The sequence below is a fragment of the Cupressus sempervirens genome, chromosome 8 (genome assembly GCF_028749045.1).
Source record: "Cupressus sempervirens isolate cs-2001-9-10 chromosome 8, ASM2874904v1, whole genome shotgun sequence".
In the NCBI taxonomy this organism is placed as follows: Eukaryota; Viridiplantae; Streptophyta; class Pinopsida; order Cupressales; family Cupressaceae; genus Cupressus; species Cupressus sempervirens.
The window spans coordinates 420268750-420288110 of NC_143125.1; the positions used below are offsets into that span (position 1 = coordinate 420268750).

Genomic DNA, 19361 nt, shown 5'->3' on the forward strand with positions numbered 1-19361 from the left:
CTAGGGTGGTATGCCAACTGTCTTGGAGTGACCATTCCTCCCTTTTTCAGTATTTTATGTTATACACAACGGTATATCAATCTAGTATGATGGTGGATAATACATCATATTGTTGCTATGGGGTGAGATATTCATTCAAGTCAACAATTATTCAAAACCAAAATTTATACTTGTTGTTTTGAAAAATATTCCAAAAAGACCTGTACCAGCAATATGCTTGAATGCTCTCTGATTTCTTTACAACTGAATGGTTGAGAATTACATCATGTCATTATGAACCTATTATGAACTCATGAGGTATGTATGATTCAGGGCATTGGAATTCGTTCCATACTCTGCATGTGTTGATGGTAGATTGATAATGATGTGGTGTAGATTCCAGCTTTATTACTAACAACTAGCATGCTGAAATTTGAATCTAAATGTGCTGGAACAGCACTTATTGAAATCTAAAATTAAATCACACCTCTGCTCTACTGTGTAATGACCCTCCTCAAATCTGCTCTCAAAAAATGCTAATGAAAGCTCAAAGAATTTCATCAAACAATTCACATGCAAGGGACGTATGACTGATATAGTATTTTAGCTGGCTTTAAATGACTCTTTCTTCAATTTGTATCAATGAGAATCTTGTGCTAGAAGACTCCAAATGGACTACACAATGACCTAACATAAGTGTGCTACTAATTTTGACAATATTCAGTGCATATATATGATCTAAACATGAGAAATGAATACTTACAGCCAACTGGCATTTTTACAAACAGTTGGTATGCAAACTAACTAGCTGATAAATAATGATATTGAATTGCTTAAATGACACCAGCAACTATTATCTTCTTAATTGCAATGAAATTTCTAATACAATGCTCATGAAATATGGCCAAGACTTTAGGCATTTACATGAATTACAAAATGATAATGCTGGTATAATGCACACTTACAGCTGAAACTTATAATGCCCTAAAAACTATACTAACAAGGGAACCTGGTTGTAGATGGCTGTAATAATTTCCTTCAATGCTACCCCTTCTGCTTTGCTTTTCCGATTTGCTTTTTCGAACTGCTTTTTCGGATCTGCTTTTTGAACTGTTTTTACGGACTGCTTTTTCAACCTTCTTTTTCAGTTCTGCTTTTTCGGATTGCTTTTACAGACTGCTTTTTTAGCCTACTTTTTCGGACTGCTTTTTCGTATCTGCTTTTTTGGACTACTACCATGTTAAATCTCAAGACCATATCTTTCAATGGCGTCAAGATTTTCAGCTTGAAGGAATTTTGTCCTTCAAACTATTGAGACATAATCTCCAGAAAATTTTCCAATTTTTTTTATATTTCCAAGCATACTAAAAAGAAGCTCTTCCCTTTCTTTTATAGTGTTCTCACAAGAGCTCAATCTTTCGTTTTCTCCATGTGGAATAAAACATCACTCCCTTTATGTAACTTATGTCTCCAATGTGTTATAAAATAAAGGGGACTCTTTTAATTTAAATATTTCCCACAAACTATAGTCTATGCATTAATAAAGTTAAATATTTAAATTTAACTTTATAAAATAGCTTTATCAATGCATAACAAATCTTATCCATGATAAACAAGTCTTCTTGTCGATTTTAAACAATTACCATCGACATACCGCTGCCACTGGATGTCCGACCATATCCAAGATGACTTACTATAAATAGTAAGTATGCCCAAAGTTGCCTCAAAACCCCATAGAAAGACCTGCAGCTGAAGCTATTTAGGCCAAATGGCCTCTAAGTCCCTTTAATGTCTTAGTTAGCCTATGGAACCGTGGGGAAATAGGCTAACAACAACATCATGCTATAAATGCTAAAAAGGGGACATTACATACTGTGCCAAAGCACTTATTATAATCTGAAAAATACCTCAAAAGCACTGCTTGAGGTGAATCCCATTAACCGAGATTTTTAACTCTTCTCCTTCAAGTGTAGACAGATGGAAAGCATTATGTTGCGTGTTTCCGATTATGATATACGAACCAGCCCACATGGCATCGAACTTTGTGTGCTTTCCAGGCCTGCTTTTTAACTCATCCCATTTTAGTACTAAGTCTCCCAGCTAGAAATCTTTTGGAGATGCCTTTTTGTCAAACGTCTTCTTCATTTGAGCTTGATGATGCTCAATGGTTTGTAAAGCATCTTTTCTTTTCTCTTCTAGTTCATTGAGTTGGGCCAGCCTTACCATCATAGCTTCTTCATCAATCATATCTAACTGATGGATAAAATCTAATGCTAGAAACTCAACTGAAACTAGTAATCTAACTTCTTTACCACAAACCAGCGTGTAAGAAGACATACCAATTGATCTTTTGGAAGTTATTCTATCAGCCCACAGTGCTGATTTCAACTTCTCGTGCCAACAACGTTGATTCCCTTCTAATGTTCTCTTTATAATGCGAATCAGATTCTTGTTGGTGGATTCAGCTTGCCCATTACCCTATGGGTAGTAATTGGATGAAATATTCAGATACACGCCCTTATTAACAGCCCACTCAGCAATCCTATTTCCTGTGAATGCAAGTGCGTTATCTGAAATAATTGAATCTAGTACACCAAATCTGCAAACTAAATCTTCATAAAAATGTAAAACAGCAATCTCATTTGCATCTTTAAGAGCTACTGCTTTAGTCCACTTGGTAAAATAATCAGTGGCTGTCAATACCCATTTATGACCTGCACTCGATGATGGATTAATGACGCCAATGAAGTCTAGACCCCATTTCATGAATGGCTAGTCCACTTCAATAGGTTTCAAAGGCATTGCTAACAACTTCTCTTTACCTGCAAAAATTGCACATTGTTTGCATTTTCTTACCCAAACATGTGCGTCTTTGAACACGCTTGGCCAATAGTAGCCTGCCTTCATCACCTTAAGAGTTGTAGCTCTTGGCGAGAAGTGACCTCCAACTGGTCCTTCATGAAACTAATGCAAAATATGCTCAATCTGATCTGATTTTATACATCTCAGTTCGCTTAACAGTTGTTGGAATTCTATCTCAAGTTCGCTGATAACGAAAATTAAAATAAAAAATATACTCATTAAGATGTCTCCTTAGTGTAGTCAATTGTTCAACCAAAGAAAGATTATTAGACTTATCTTCAAACGTGCTGATCAGCAAGCTTCCCAATGCATCCCATGTGGCAATTGAATTTACTGCAAGACTTCTAAACCAAATTAATGCTTTACCTCTAAAAGATGTTGCTAATAACTTCAAGGCCACATATTCATGCTAAACTTGGTGTAATCCGCAAAGTGTAGCAATATCTTTAATATGTTCCACTGCTGAAACTTGATTTTCACCAGTAAAATATGGCACACTTTTCAATGTTGCTGGTGGAATATCATGATGGACAACAATCTGTAAGGGGCTACCAGCATTGAAAGCTACAAATGGTAGATTTCGAGCCATTTGATGAACTGGTGGTACTTGTTGCTGTGCTGCAAATGGTAATGAAGGTTGGATAGGCTGATTTACCTTCTGTTGGTATGTTTTCAGACCTATAACAGCAACTGTAGTACCACTTATAGATGCTGAAAATACAAATTGGTCCTTTGGTAATTGCTCAAAAATGGGCAACTCAGATTCAAAAAGATCACAAACACTTAAATCTTCAAGAAAACCAATATCTTCAATGACTATCTCAAATTCTTCAGAATTTGTTAGCTGTTCTTCAATTGCAGGATATTCAAACGCTGAAAAATCTGATCTAGATGGTGAAACCGACCTTCCCCTTGAAACCGTTGGTGTTCTTCCTCTTGTTGACCTTTTGGGAGCTCTTCACATTAAAAATCACAAAAACTGCAACTGAATCTATGATAAACCATTAAAACAGAGTCACCAAGTGTTAGTAAAATACCTTCAAAAAGGCTAAAATATTGTTGTTTACACCTAAACAGCAGTAAAAAGCTTGTAATTCAGTGAACTGTAAAGCAGTTCGTTGTCCCACCGGGCGTGCAAGAAAACTGTTGTCAATCAAGATTGCGCCTATAGCAAGATGTAAAATCTAGCTATCCTGCTGAAACAATGGAAACTCTCTCAAGTGGTGGGTTCTCCTAAAACGAGAGAAGAATCTCCGGAAGCTAGGCCGGTTCCTAAATTGTGATCACCTAATCCTAAATTGTACTCGAGATGAGGGTAAGAAATGAACGAATGAATAATGAAAAACTAATCTAAATGAGGTGATACACCAATGGTTTTGAATGTAACTTTGACCACTTCAACACGAACTACGAAAGACAATTGATTCACAATACTCAGACAAACACGTAATCACAAAAATGTTTCTATGTAAGGACTGGGATCTCCTGCTTTGAAAGGGATATCTAAATTTCACCAATTTTCTGCAAGAAAACAATAATCACAAACATAGACCTGCAATCACATGTATCATGATTCATGTCTGCAACTAGGAACGTAACTAAAATGAAGGCGAACACAACATTAAAGTAAGAAATTCACAAAATTGCATAAGATCTATGAGAAGAAACCGTTGTATCTCTATAATCAATGCTAAAAAAAACTCTGTCACAAGTGCTCTTACAATCATCTCAAAATCTGCTATGCGCAAAAATCTGAATCTAAAAGATCCCTCATAATGAGGTGAAAGTACAATATATATAAAATAGCCCTAACGTGGATTCCAAAATCATGCCTAGAAAAAATCACCAAAAAAAATGATGAAAACTATGAAGAAGCTTCTGAAAACTGCTCTCAACCACCTACCCAATTGATGGATAACTCGAAAAACTACCTCTAGCTCCTCAAAATCATGCACAAAAGCTCAAACTCGGATGCAATAAGTAACCCACAAAAATAGCATGTAAAATTGCTCCTAATTATGCAATATATGCATAAAATAAGCCCTCAATCTGAACTGCATGCATAACTTATAATAACTGCTCCATGGACTGCTAAAAATATCATTAAATAACCCATAAATCTGCATGTGAAACTGGAACTATACTTGGCCTCACAAATATCCCCTGTTAACTGAACGTCCTCTTTGTTCCAAAAATAGCTTTCCAATTTTCTCTCCTTGCATTTAGGCACAAAAAATGTTAACTCAACTTAATCCCCTTTTTATGTAATTAATAAAATTAAAGGCCTTATAATGATAGCCATTTAATTTATTAATTTACAATTATAATTTTCTTTTTTTTATATTTAATAATATTAATGTGTTTCATATTATATTTCATTTATAACACATTAGTATTATTAAATATATGAAAGGGGGAATATAAGTTTTATATATATATATATATATATATATAAAATGATTACAATGAATATAAATCATTTAATATACATAAAATTAATATTTTCTTTTATGTTTCATATCATTTATATTAAGTCTCGTGCACATATATTTATTTTTAGCATTAAAACGTTATGCGTATGAGACTCATGCATAATCTTAGGCATGGACCCGAAATGCAAATTCAATATTGCAAAGAGCAAAAATGTGAAATACGTTGAAGGCATGGTAAAAGGCATTTTTTTGTCTTGTTTGTTCTTTACGATATTAGGAAGAGATAGAGGGTTTTCTACAAACCCTAGCCACAGCTATGGATGAAGGCCTGCGATTTCATTATTTTGGTCATTTTTACTTCAGTTTGGATGCCGCCTGGCCACGGATCTTGCTATTGGCACGATTTTTTCTTTGCTGTAACTGGAATTCATTTTTGTGCGTCCTTGGGCATGATTTTTTCAGATCTTTTCATGGTAAAAGACTCCATTCTTATGAGCTATGGCTGCAGTTTTTACTTGAATCTGTACATGCTTATTTTGATGGACTCCTTTGTTGGGCGATATATATGCGTGAACGGCTTCATTGTGCTATTGTGGATTATTATTTTCTTGGGTCTCTGGACGGCTGCTATGACACAGATTTCCTTTGAATGATGGTGAGTTTCACCTCACTGCGGGTTCTATTTCGCTGTTGTGAGCTCAAATCCGAGCTTTAGGATGCCATTCTTTCCTTTGAATGGGAACGATTCGGCTCCTCCATGGCTATGAGCAATTCAGGTTAAACTTTTCTTGAGCTTCCAGTTTTGATTAATAAATCTGGGCACTATTTCCTCAATATTTGCAAAGGGTTTCTTCTTCATGTACTGGCTATAAGTATATAACAGCCTTCTCACGAATTTTTTTTTTTTATGCATTTGATAGACCATAAAAAAGAAATAACACCATTAAATATGCATATGGGTTTGGTAATAGTACCCATACTGTTGTTGTCTTTCTTTCCTTATGCTACGACTATGATCAAATGCTGGTTAGGCTGAGAAATAACTGATTCCTGTCATGGGTATTTGCAAAAATTGTAAAAAAGAATGGAATCTCTCTTTCACATTCAGCATGCTGTATATGAACCTTCTTTGTTGGCTGTGAAGACTCCATTCAATGGCTTCCTTTTTAAAATTCAAACCCTGTTAAACCCTTTAAACAATAAAGGAATGTGAAATCTTTAAATCCTGTTTGGAGGATAATACTTACTGCTGAATCTGCATAATATCCTTGACAAATAGAAATATATCTCCATTAGGTAATACCTTCGATGTTTCCAGCTATGGGTTTTGGATGCCATGATACTTTGTTTTCATTTGTTATACACTCGTCTCCCTTCATCATTTGAATGCTAATATGGAGTACTTTTGTTTAAGCTTAAACGCAACAGGTTACCTCTGCAAATTATAATGTTTCAATATAATTGTTGTCCCTTTAAACCATTGCACATTTGCTACAGCTGTGATCTTGAATTTGCTTCTCATGGAAAGGGTTCTGCTGTAACTAAAATATATTTGTTTAAAATTTAACTTTATTGGTAGTTGCATTCTGATAACTATGGCGCTCTTCATGGTTTGTTATTTGCTAACATATACATATCAAATTAGAAGTTTTACCTTATGCACTCTTAAACTTTGTACGATGAGATTCTCTCCTTTTTCTTATTTACTGTTTCAGCTGAACATTAGTTGCTTACTGTCCCATTCCTCTATAAATCTGATCATCATTTGACAAACATGCAGTACATGAACAAGATGAATATCATGAAACCTTGCATTTGTACTTTGCTCATAGCAATTTGATATGTCATATATTAAGAAAGAATTGCAGCATGAAAATAAAGTTCTTTTACACCCAAATTCTGTTTTTCTACTACTGTTATTCCTCCACCAGTCTGCTCAACAGTATGTATTAATGATTTTGCTGATGTTGATACTCCTGTTTATCTGCATTTATATTTTTTTGTAGCAGACTTTCCTCTTTTTCTATTGATTTGGCACTGATAATTAGTTCTGTCTAACCTTGTTAGTGATTGCATCTATACTTTCTTGATATATGCTGAAATATACTTGCAAAAATACTTGAAATTCCTTTAGCCTAAGACTTCCAACTTTACATGTCCTCCATGATTCGACCAGAAGGTCCCATACCTCAAACTTATGTATGCCCCCTCGACAGTCTCCTCTCCTCCTTTGCCTTTTCCGCTACATGATTCAACGAAAAGGTTCCACGCTTGTAGTGTATGCGTGTCCCTTCAATGATCTCCTCAAATCTTTGGTCTTCGCCCCTCCTTGATTTAGCCAAAAGGCTTCATGCATGTAACTTTCGCATGATCCTTCTATAACCTCAAGTCGTCATACCTATATCTGCACATGGAACAAACTCATTAGTAAAAACATGTTTTATCTTCTTCGGATTTTTCTTGCCTTGTTGCCTTTTAGCATAGTTATTTGAATAACCATGGTGTAGAAACAACAGAGTATAGATGATAGGAAAGTTTTCCATTGCTCAGTTCATATGAACTAACCCATTTCTTCATTCATTTTTTGCAAGTTTACTCCCCGATGGAGATGCGGGATCAGCCCTTCGGCAACAAACCTTCCATTCAGGGAATGGATGCCTTTCCTTTTATCTCCCTTTTAGTACTTTTCTATTTGTACAATTTGTTTAATTCAGATATTTATATTAAGAGCTGAGAGCACTAGGAATATTTGAATGCATTGTATTCAAGTACTGTGTAAACATGAACACTTTGTACAATATTTTTTGAATATTTGAATTAAAAAAAAAATTATTTTAGCACTTGTATCCTGAAAAAGTGATCAATTCTCTTGTTTATGATTCTTGTACTTTGCTTACTGCATTCTTTTCATTTTGTACTATATATTCTTAGTAGCTAAACACATTTAGTCAACAGATAAAACATATTTAGTTTAGCATAAAACATAACAATTTAAGAGGCATGTTAAATTGGTAACAAGACCATTGTTTATCAGTTCCATGATCCCTAATATATTCAGCTAGGTGTGTAGTTGTTCTCAGTACACTTAAAGTCTTTTTATCTTTTTCAGTTTCATCATTCTTGTCATCAACTAATGTTTTTCGTCTTCTATTGTCTTTCTAGTTGACGCTTTTGTTTGACTTCTTGTTGTTCTCCTAAGTTGAGATGTAGTTGCCTTGGTAGTTTTTGATCTTGTCCTTTTTGTGGGTGTCTCCTCTTCATCTCCCTTATTGGTAGCATGTCTTTTAGCCATTTTACTTTTTATCTTAGCATATGTTTCAAGTATTACTGTGGATTTTTGTCTTCGAGCTACTCTCTTCACCTGTAGATAAAGTTTCACTTGACTTGCCTTTGGTCCTTTCATCTTTCAATTTCTTTTGTTGTAATATTACCCTTTTGTACACTTCTTCATAAGTTCCAAATCTAGTTCTTTTGAAATCTTTTGGCATACGTAATAGTTGATCAATTCTTGCAATTTATTCATTCTAAGTTACTTCATATCTTAGAGGTGGTATCCATGATGCCCTTGGCTCTACAGCTTTGATTATGCATAAGCATGTATTTGCTAGAAAACATGTATCATCTCTATGCTTTTCCACAATATGAGGTGGAATCATATATTTTCTATGCATTTTCTCCCGAAGTGCTTTGAAATAATCTCACATGACTAAATTGAAATTTCCTCCCAATTGACTTATATATCATTGGTCTGATAAATCATTGGTCTATCCGATTTCCAAATTACTTCACCGATTCCATGGAAATAATTTTGCACATAGAAAAAGATACATACCAGTAGTGATCCAAATTTCATCATTTGCTTCTCATTGTGTTTGATCCTTCTTAGATTCACCATTGGTTGATCCCTGGCCATATATGCTAGATAATATCTTTTCCCTGGTATAAAAATTTCATATGCAACTCTTACTACTTCTAGTATGTTGTTTAACCATCTCGACTGATAGATTTTGTTACAAATGACCATTCGAGCAAATGTTGCCTCTTGATCTAGATTACTGCTTACAATAATTGCTCCCAGATCTTGTTTGTATTTTGTCAATTTCTCTATTTTATTTTTTGAATCCAATTGTGTAACACATTCTCTTCCAACGGCCGATAAACTAATTATCACATGAATGATCTCTTCCGTGATTACAATTGGTTTGTCTCCTTCTAGCCAAATGTATTCTCCATGAGTTCTGCCTAACATGTATCTGATTCATTCTTCATTGAATGTCTTTGGCAAATGCACAATGTGTTAATACTTTAGTTTCCAAATGTTGAAATTCAACTTTCAGTTTCCCATTCTCCTCACACATCTCCTGGTGAGCGTCACTGATATATGTATCTCCAAGCTCAATTATTTTACACTAAATAAAAAGTCTAATATCTTGTGTTAACATGACTCTCAATGGGATCAAAGATTGTGCTCTAGCTTTGTTTGTTTCTATTAATTTCAAAGGATGCAGCTGGTATTTAGGTTTGGACTCTTATGACTTCTCAATCAACATTGAGACGTTCATGCTTGGAGCCATGATGATTCCTTGACTTCTATTCACAAACTTTCCACACTTCTTCAATTTTCTAAAATGTTCTTATCCTCATACGGCTAGGTTTAGCAATTTGATCAATCTAATGTTCTACCAAATCCTTTATGTATAATACTATAATGTTTTTCTCACCGGATAGTAGTTCGCACTTAGTCTTTGTTTGCACAATAGCTTTTTGAAATAATATAATGATAATGAAATAGGTATCCTTATTTATAGTAATCAAAAAGTGTTTAACAGCTATTTTGCATTTACTGCATTTTTATTGAAAATCCTTCTTTACCGATAATAACTTAATTATCGGTAATAACCTTCTTTTCGATAGTCCTTGTTTACTGAAAATAAATCTTCATTCTGACAATCCACTTCTCCTTTATTCGACAATATATGTATATATACCTCTTCCAACTTTTGACTCCAAATTAACTGAATTTATTTCCAACTTTTTCTTTCATGGCTTTTATGACCAATGCATCTACTTATGCTAATAGTGGTTACAGCTCAAACGATCTAAGGGCATGATTGATAGTTCAATGAAATTCTAAGTCCCTAGTTCAATGAAATTCTACGTTCCTAAGCACTTGCTTGTTTAGTTAGTAGATGAATTCCCTTTGCCTGATGACAAAGGGTTGTCCATTGAAGTAGCATCTTCCTCCTCTATCCAAATTTTCTTCATTTCTTCTCTAACTTGATCTTGATTTGCAATTCCTTCTGTCAGTAGAGAACCAATATCTGGAATTATATGTTGCATGTCCATACTTCAAACAGATATAACATAGAAAACCTAATGTTTTCCATGCTTTAGGATGTCTTTCACTGTTTCTCAATCTACATTCAAATGTCTAATGTCCTGCTCTTCCACAATTAAAACACATAAAAGGGTTGTTACCTATTTCTCTCATATCATTAACCTATTTGTAAGGGTTCTTTGTTGGTGGCATTTTGGTTTTGCATTCCTCAACTTTATGTCCATAGTGATTGCATTTATAAAAGAATCTAACAAATCTTTTCTCAAATAACCTACTAATTGGCCTTGATCTACACTCAAGGCTTTATGACCATACTTATGCGATTGTAAAAATAACCATTAAAAGATGTACCTCTTCAAGTATTCACTTGGTTGCTCCTACAAATATTTGCAGTATGACCAAATTTTCCACAATTATAACAAGTAGGTTTATATGGCTTCTTAGCTTGCATGATGTTGGGAGTTTGTGCATGTTGTTCAGTTCCAAATTTTTATTACTCTTTAGCTTCAAATTTGTTGTTACCAATACATCCTAGTCCAATTGTATCACCAGGTTTCCTTTGACCTTTCAGTTGCTCATCAATCTTCTGCATGCTTTGTTCAAACTTTGTGATTCTCTCATTGATTTCCTTTTCAACTTTCAAATTGTTCTCCAGTCGTTCATTTTCTTTCTCTAGTTTCTCATTTTCAGCTTGCAACTACAAGTTCCTATCACCTATTCCTCTTAACTATTCATTCCATGCGTGGATCTAATGTTGTTGTCTCTACAGTATTAAATCTTTGTTTTTCGTTGTTTCTTCAACATTCCTTTTTTTCTGATTCAAGGATTTCCTTTGCATTTCAGTAGCTCTCATCTCTCATCTTCTCAAGTACTTCTGTCATTCTTTAGGCTTGACCTTCTTGTTCTTTCTTCATCTTGGTTATCTCTTCCAATAGTGCATTGTTCTTAATAGATCAGCAATAGCAGCATCAGCTTCCTCAGAATTGACACTTCCTTAGGACATTTGTTCATTGTTGTCCAAACTTATCTTTAACTATTCTAACAGTTCCTTCCTTTTAGCAAATGAGGTTTTTAGTTTGTCTTTCAAATCTTGTATCTGTTCATTAGCATCCTCTAGGACTTCATCCTAATGCTTTTAATACCTGTAACTTTCCATTTTCCAGAATCTTCTCTCAAGCTGTTAAACTTTCCTTCTAGAGTACTTAGCTTTGATACCAATTGTTGGAAAGTTAGGTAGGGTACTCAGAGGGAGGGAATTAGTAACACAAACTTTTACACATATTTAACCTTTTAACCATAAACTAATAAACGGTAATTCACTTTGACCATAGCATCAACTATTTTACTGATATGAGATAACTCGTTACCTATTTGTTGAAATGTAAAGTAATGAACCCATAACATGAACAATCCCACAAATAACACAACACATTATTTGGTCTCACGGAAAACCCTTAGCTAGAGGGAAAACTTGCAGTGGGGATGATTTCCACAACCCATCACTACAATAATAAGGTGCTCGGTTAAGAGCTTACAATAATGTCATCTTCTAGATGACTTCACCCTATTAGGAGTGGCTAATACCCTGTTAGAAGTATCTACAATCCTATCAAAGACTACTTTGTTAGGAGATTTCATCCCACTTATATAGTGTTCACCTTGTTAAAGGATTTACAATAGGTTCATTATAGAACTTCTAGGTCTTGTTAAAGACTACCCAATTAAGGAATTTTACAGTCTTATTGCTAACCTATAAAGTATAAATCAACAAGAGTTTTGACCTATGATTGTTTCTTCCAAAATATTGTCAAATCCTTTAAGTTCTTCATTTGTTCTATAATTGCTCTGCTCTAAGATCACTCCACAATTCTATAGTTATATCTTTTCTTTTTCGACTTCCTCTCCTCTCTTTTTTTTCCAGCTTATGCTTGATGAGCTATATATCATTCCTTGTCATTTTTCTTACATGCTTTCCTAAACCTAATTAGGGTTCCATGAAACTTCCTCTAGAGTCTTCCACAAACCATTTTGACTTTAGGTGTTGACCTTAAGTGTTGCATTGTAATTCTTGATAAAACTAACTTTATTTCTATTTGTTGAACTTTCTTTGAATTTGTAATGTCCCCATTTTTAGCACATTCCTGTAGTTGGCTTGGTCAATTCACTATTACGACCCTTGTGAGCTGACAGTGGGATTTGAGGGTCTCAGTTGTGGGGCTATAAGCTTTTCAGCAACCTATGGTGTGTTTTGGCTCCGTTTGAGGGACTTGCTATTTATAGTAAGTCAATTTGTTGGTTCTAATAAATTGAGTTGAGTTAGAGAAGTTGGGTGATGCTCTTAGTTTTATTTCGGGTTTCTAGTTTGAGCTCCAAAAATCTTCGAGGGAGCATCTAATTATAGTAAGTCACCCCGTCAGGTTCATTCAACATCTTTCATCATCAAGGTCATTTTGGTGTTATCAGATTTCGATTCTAATGTCTCTTTAGTTGTTTTTGCAAGACGGGTGAATTATCATTATTCATCTAAATATGTTGAGGTTGCTATTTTTGTTAATGTTGTTGGTTGGTCACCTCAGTATAATAGCTCATTGGAACCAAGATGAAAAGTTTTAAATCATGGGAACAAGAAACAGTGGCCTTGCGAGTCAAAATATTAATTTATGGCGGAAAAGGTCATCTTTTGAGCCAAAAGCAATTAATAAATTATATTAATGGGACTTTATTATATTTTAATGTTGTGTGTGGGAAGCTTCTTAAGTGAAGTTCATTTGGGAAAATTGTGTCATTTTGAAGATTATAAATATGAGGCCATTTGATGGGAAAGGCATCCAATTATTTAATTATCTTATCTTTCTTTGTTGTCTTTGTGACAAAACTGAAGTTCTGATTTTTGTGTCCTTGCTGAGGGTTTGGGATCTCCAGCTGAAGTATTGTAGATTCAATTCTAAGAATTATTCCAAGATTGGTTGGCAAATTGTGCTGAGGTATATGATTTGTCATTCCTCCTGACTGTTGCTACTATTTCTAAGGAGAGGGTTTTAGCTGGCTGAATATGTGAAGGAAATTGGAGGTATTATTGATAATTGCATCTCTACTATATAAAGGCACGTTTTGAGCATTGCACATCTCTGTTTCCTAGTGCCAATTTTTGTTACATATTGGCATTGGGTTTTTAATTGCTGGTTATATACATTAGACAATGTTGGATAGCATTTGTGTACTGTTTATTCCCACACGGCTGTAGCTTTCAGACATCATTATTGGCCTTTCCCAAGCTGCTGCAACCACAAATCTGAGCGTCTAGAAACTGATCGGGGGTCTGGTTTTAATGCCATTATCTGGGCATTTAAAGGGCTGCGGTATTGGATCCATTACTAGCATTCTTGGTGACTACTGAAGGATGTGGACCTTTCCTATACAGGTTGTGATTGTCATTTAAAGCTCAAGGTGGAATGTGTTCAGTCTACTGCAAATTGGAATTATATCAAACATTTCAGGTTCCTCTTATATTCAATTGTAATTTTCAATTTGTGAAGCAATAAATTTGCAAGTTCTTAGTTGCAAGATTGTTTAGAATTCGATATTTGGCATTATTAGTTGCCAGTTATTTACTTGCATATTCCAGTATTTGATATACACCAAAACATTCATATATTATAAAAAAACACAAGATTGCAAACATTTAAATACAAAAACAATCTTATCCAACATTATAGTAGTGTGAGCCAGTCGGGTTATTACAGAATTCATCACATAAATCTTTGCACGACTCTCTATAAACAATTTTTCACGATTCCCCAACTTGTGTCCATTTCATCTTTTGTTCTGATTCAATAAATCTAAATTACCAGTTGAGCCTGTTTATCCTGTTTACCAATAGTGGTAGTTGATCAATAGTGTTCCTTTGTTCCAACAGTGTGAGTTATTCAATTCACCGATAGTGTTCTCCTATTCTCCTTCACCAATAGTGCCTATTGTCTTCCGATAATTTCATATGTTCTCGGATAAGACTTACCTGTTTATCTGTTTGCTTAACTTGTTTACCTATTGACTTAACTTCTCAATAGTGATCTTTCACTCCTTCAAGATTTGCCAAGAATGGCAACCACACTTGAAAGTTTTCATCGATAGCCTAAAGATGATTTTGTCAATCAACATCTATTTGTATGGAGTCTAGAACAAATAAAAGGGTGGTGAATGCTGGTATGGACATTAATGTAAGATTTTGGTAAATCAATAAAGTAACATACTAGCATTTGAATGTGTCATGTGTTTTCTATGGTATTGTTCTTCATATTGTTCCTACATTATTAATAGAATTTGTTGCGTGACATTAGTACATAGTTATAGTGAAAATATTACTCCCATATTTGGCATGTAACAATACCACTTCCATATCTTGCATATAAACACATCCATATCTGGCACACAACAACCAAAGTTAATCTTAGGACATATTTTCTCGCTTGGGTGATATTATCTTGTTTAAAAAAAGTACTAGCAAGTAGCAACAGCCACATGCTAAGGTGCTTCTTAGATCTTGAAACTTTCACCTATCTAAACAAGTGATTCAATCCTAGCTTTTCAAGCATGCTGGACCAATGCAATACATTCCATTTCATATGACAAGACATTCACCTTCGCCAAACAAACACAGCAGATTTCTCTTTGTTCATTATAAGCAATTAACTTTCCTAGAGTTGCAGAGTTAAAATAAAACTGTAGAAAGATTTTTAAAACTTAAGGCTTGCCACAAACATTGGGCCACCACGCACACCCTTACCCAACACAAATAATCACATCAATAGAAAATTAATCACCATAGTTAATCTGAGGACATATTTCTGCATTTGGGTGATATTATCTCATTTTTAAAAAGTACTAGCAAGTAGCAACAGCCCCATGCTCAGGAGCTGTTTGGATCATTTAGATGAGGTCAAAGCCAGTGGGATGCAAGATTATTATACTGATTTGTCTGAGGACGCATATGGCACATGGAAGGAAGAAACGATTGAATCTCTCTGAAAAACAAGAACCACTATTTCTATATTTATAATATTTTGCATGGTAAATAACTAAGAAAAGATTATTAGGAATAACATGGAGAAATATTGGCAGACAACAGGCCATTAACTGTCATATCAATTTTTTATTTCGAAATGTAATTCAAATTTTCCAAGTAAAGAGCTTACACTCAATGGAATATAGAATTTTGATATAGTTTTTGAAGGCATGCAAGTAGTTTAGCACGTCCCCCATATAAACCAAACGAGACACACTTAAGGGCCTTACAAGTACAAAAAAGAAACTTGCATTGAATACATCTTGTACTAATACAAAAAAAGTGAGCAATAATTCTTCACCTTCACAAATTGTTGAACTTTCTCAGTTGTTGCAATGGGTGGACGCTTTTTTATATGCTCCCTTAGCCCTATAAGTGAATATCTGCAAAATGATAATAATGAAGAGCTTAACCTTTGAATATTATACAATGAGATATAAATTGTTTCTTCATCCTTACGATAATTGTCAAAACATGTAATCAGCAAAGCCATCCTTTGTTCAATCCCCTTGCTAAATGGTAAGTATTTGTTAAGACTTCTAATATATTTTGTACAAGACTATATGTTGTACCTGTTAGTTTTAAACAATTACATGAAGAAGGTGCTATAGGAATAATCATAACTCTTGTTTCGTAGAAAGCTGAATTATTCATATCATTCTAATATTTATTTGCATGTGTTGTTTTATGCTTATTGTAGTAGCATATAGTTATATTTTTGTTGTCAAGAATGTGCATGTCAAATATATCTGGTTGATTTTAAATTTATATATTCCAATTTGATGTATGTCAACATTGGTGAGCCCAACACATCAGCTTGAGAGTAGTTTTTATGAAGGTATGTGGAAAAGCAACTTTAGTTTTGGCTTAAAGTTAAAGTTTGTAATGTTTTATTATTGCTATAGTCATTATCAGTTGAGCCTGACATCTTTGATTTAAACAATAATAATGGACATATTAACTTTCATTAAAAAACTAAAGAAAGAGACTTTCATACTTGGCAGACAGATGCAGTTACACTTGATTGAAAAAAATCTATTGGCTGTCGTCAAACTGAATTCAGTTAGAGACATAGATGCAGTTACACCTGATTGAAATAAATCTATTTGATGTCGTCAAACTGAATTCACAAACACCAACTGATACAGGTGACTTATGAGGTTGAATATAAAAAGTCAGAAAGTCTTGGAAACTATTAGACTTGGCTTATCAAAAGCATATTTACGCCATGTGGATTTTGTGAAGTCAGCAAAAGAGAATTGGGAGGCATTAAACAAGTTCTTCAAATCTGAAGCAAAAAATGCCAAGACAACATTGAAGCAGATATTGTATGGACTAAAGATAGTAATAGGTACAAAAATGGCAGATCATATCAGTAAATTTCACTCTCCTAAATCAACCAGCTTGGATCAATGAAAAGTAAAAGGTGATGATGCCAGAACAATTATTCTAACTAGTTAGCCTGAATGTATGTCCGGAATGGTGTTTACATTACGAAAGGTAGTAATTAGGCTTGAAGGGCTACTATCTAATCTATTTGATCATAATGAAGAGAAGCGATCTTATTTGTACATAAAAAAGCAAGAAAAGGGAAGTACAAGTCTAAAATTGTTCATTCAAAAGGAAAAATCAAATGTTACTATTGTAATGAAATGGGACATGTAATTTTGAATTGCAAGAAAAGGGCACAAGATGTACTGGAAGATAAATTAGATCACTATGCTTGATTGTTGAAGAAACGGATTGGAAAGAATATGCTAGTAATGAAGAGTTGTCATGTCCTTGTGATGAGGAATGTGTGCTTCAAATAATTCAAGATTGGAGGCAAGGGGCAATGGAGGAAGCAAGACAATCAGTGTCCTCTTGCCAATAACCAACAGCTGGGCTGCTTATCAGCTTTGGTGGCATTTTTTTCTAGTATGCAGTGTGATGATTTTTTCTCAGTATTCCTAGTTGTGTGAATAAGTGGAATTTCACATTGTGGGGAGAATTATAACCAATGTTCCATTCCCATTTGTCATATGTATGTTGCATTTCATAAGTCCCTAATGTAAAATCTTGTAACGAACAAAAGTACAAGTGTAATGCAGTTTGTGGATCTTGAAAGGGCTTTTGGGAGGATCTAACAAACCATACAAGGTAGATAGTTGGTGGGTTCCTATTTATATCCAGGTTTGTGGTAAGCCTAAGTGAAAACAATGAAAGATGGATGGGAGGATTGAATCAAAATCATGATCCTAAAGAGTTGGGCTTACTATAGGTGATGTGTGAGCTCTTACCATGTTCACACTAAGGGGGGCAGAAGTTGGGAAATATAATGTCAGTTCTTGTGAAGTTCCCAAGTACGGAGGGAGAAGAATGTACGGAAATGATTGCTGAGGTCTTGGCAAGACAGGGTGTTTGGGTAGCCTCTAGTGTCCGTACGGTAGAAGAGAGGTTGTACACATGCAAGGCAAAGGCCATACGGTTGATAGAGGGTGGCTGTACGATATGGATAAGGTAGGTCATACGGAGTTTGGGAGGGAGTACGGACGGTGGTGTGGTGGTATGATTGTCGTATGATGGAGATAGCAGAGGGTGATTTGTTGTATGGTAGACCTAAATGGTCATACAATATGATGATGTAGTACGGATAGAGATGACAGTACGATATGGTAACGTTGTAGCACAGACAGAGATGGCCATACAGTATGGTAATGTTGCAGTACAGAAGATGCGTTGTGGATTGCGGATAGCAAATGGAGTATGGATGGAAGGTGGGTTCTAATGGAGCTCGATTTGTTGGGAAAATTTAGGATCTCCATTTAGAAATAATGTTGAAAATTTGATAAAGCACTAACATTAATGTCGAAAGCATGAAGACAAAGACTATGAGAGATGGATACATCTTGAAATTAATGTGACTGGACTGATTCAGAAAGAAAGAAAGGGCAAAGTATATGGAATATGCAATGAAGAGAAACAATATATGTAGAGTTCACTGTGATCAATAAAAGATATACATAAGTTGAGCCTCATCAAAAGAATAAATAGAGATTGAGTATATCAGATGCTTGGTATGGATGCGAAACTCTGGTCTTCATGAATGACACCTCAACTATAACATCCAATACAAAACCCCCAACCGGATCATTAACAATGTTTTGACTTTATGTTAAGAACCAATTTCTCAGCACACTTGGGGAAAGCTTTCGAAAATGATCAAGGACATGTTTCTATCTTCGAACGATAATGTGGAGAGATGTTTTGGGCACGAGTGAAAGCAAGCAGGTGTACTCAAAACAACAAATTGACATCGGCATTGAGTCCCAAGTTGGACACCATGTTCACACGTTAAATACAAACACAATATTATGAGCAGTGATTACCGTTCGGGCATGACAAGTTAGAGGTAATATTTTCAAAGATTGTTGTTTGGGATTTATGTCTAATGATTGGAGCCATGCACCATTCAGAATTGGAGGAATAGCTAATACCATGTTTTGAAGATTCATGTCCATCGATTGTGCTTGCAACAGGAAAATAATGGGGTCACAACATTGCTAAAGTTTTGTATGAATTGGATGAATTAGATATGGCATCCAAAACTGAACAAGCTCCTCCCAATAGCAGAAGATGCCATAGTTTCCAGGAGTGCATGAACTGAATGGAGTCTATGTGTGATTAATAGAAGCTTCCATTAAGGCAT

General features: G+C 34.8%; 1 protein-coding gene across 3 annotated transcripts in view; it reads right to left on the reverse strand.

Moving 5' to 3' along the window:
• Nucleotides 1-19361, reverse strand: part of LOC149543030 (anthranilate phosphoribosyltransferase) — a 243676-nt gene that overhangs the window by 94041 nt on the left and 130274 nt on the right. For all 3 annotated transcript variants that reach the window (XR_016355584.1, XM_089797960.1, XM_089797961.1), the window contains one exon: nt 15975-16056. Coding sequence is in view for 2 of the 3 variants with exons in the window: in XM_089797960.1 (XP_089654086.1) it covers nt 15975-16056 (82 nt within the window). In the remaining variant the exon portion in view is untranslated. The remainder of the gene's footprint in view (nt 1-15974; nt 16057-19361) is intronic.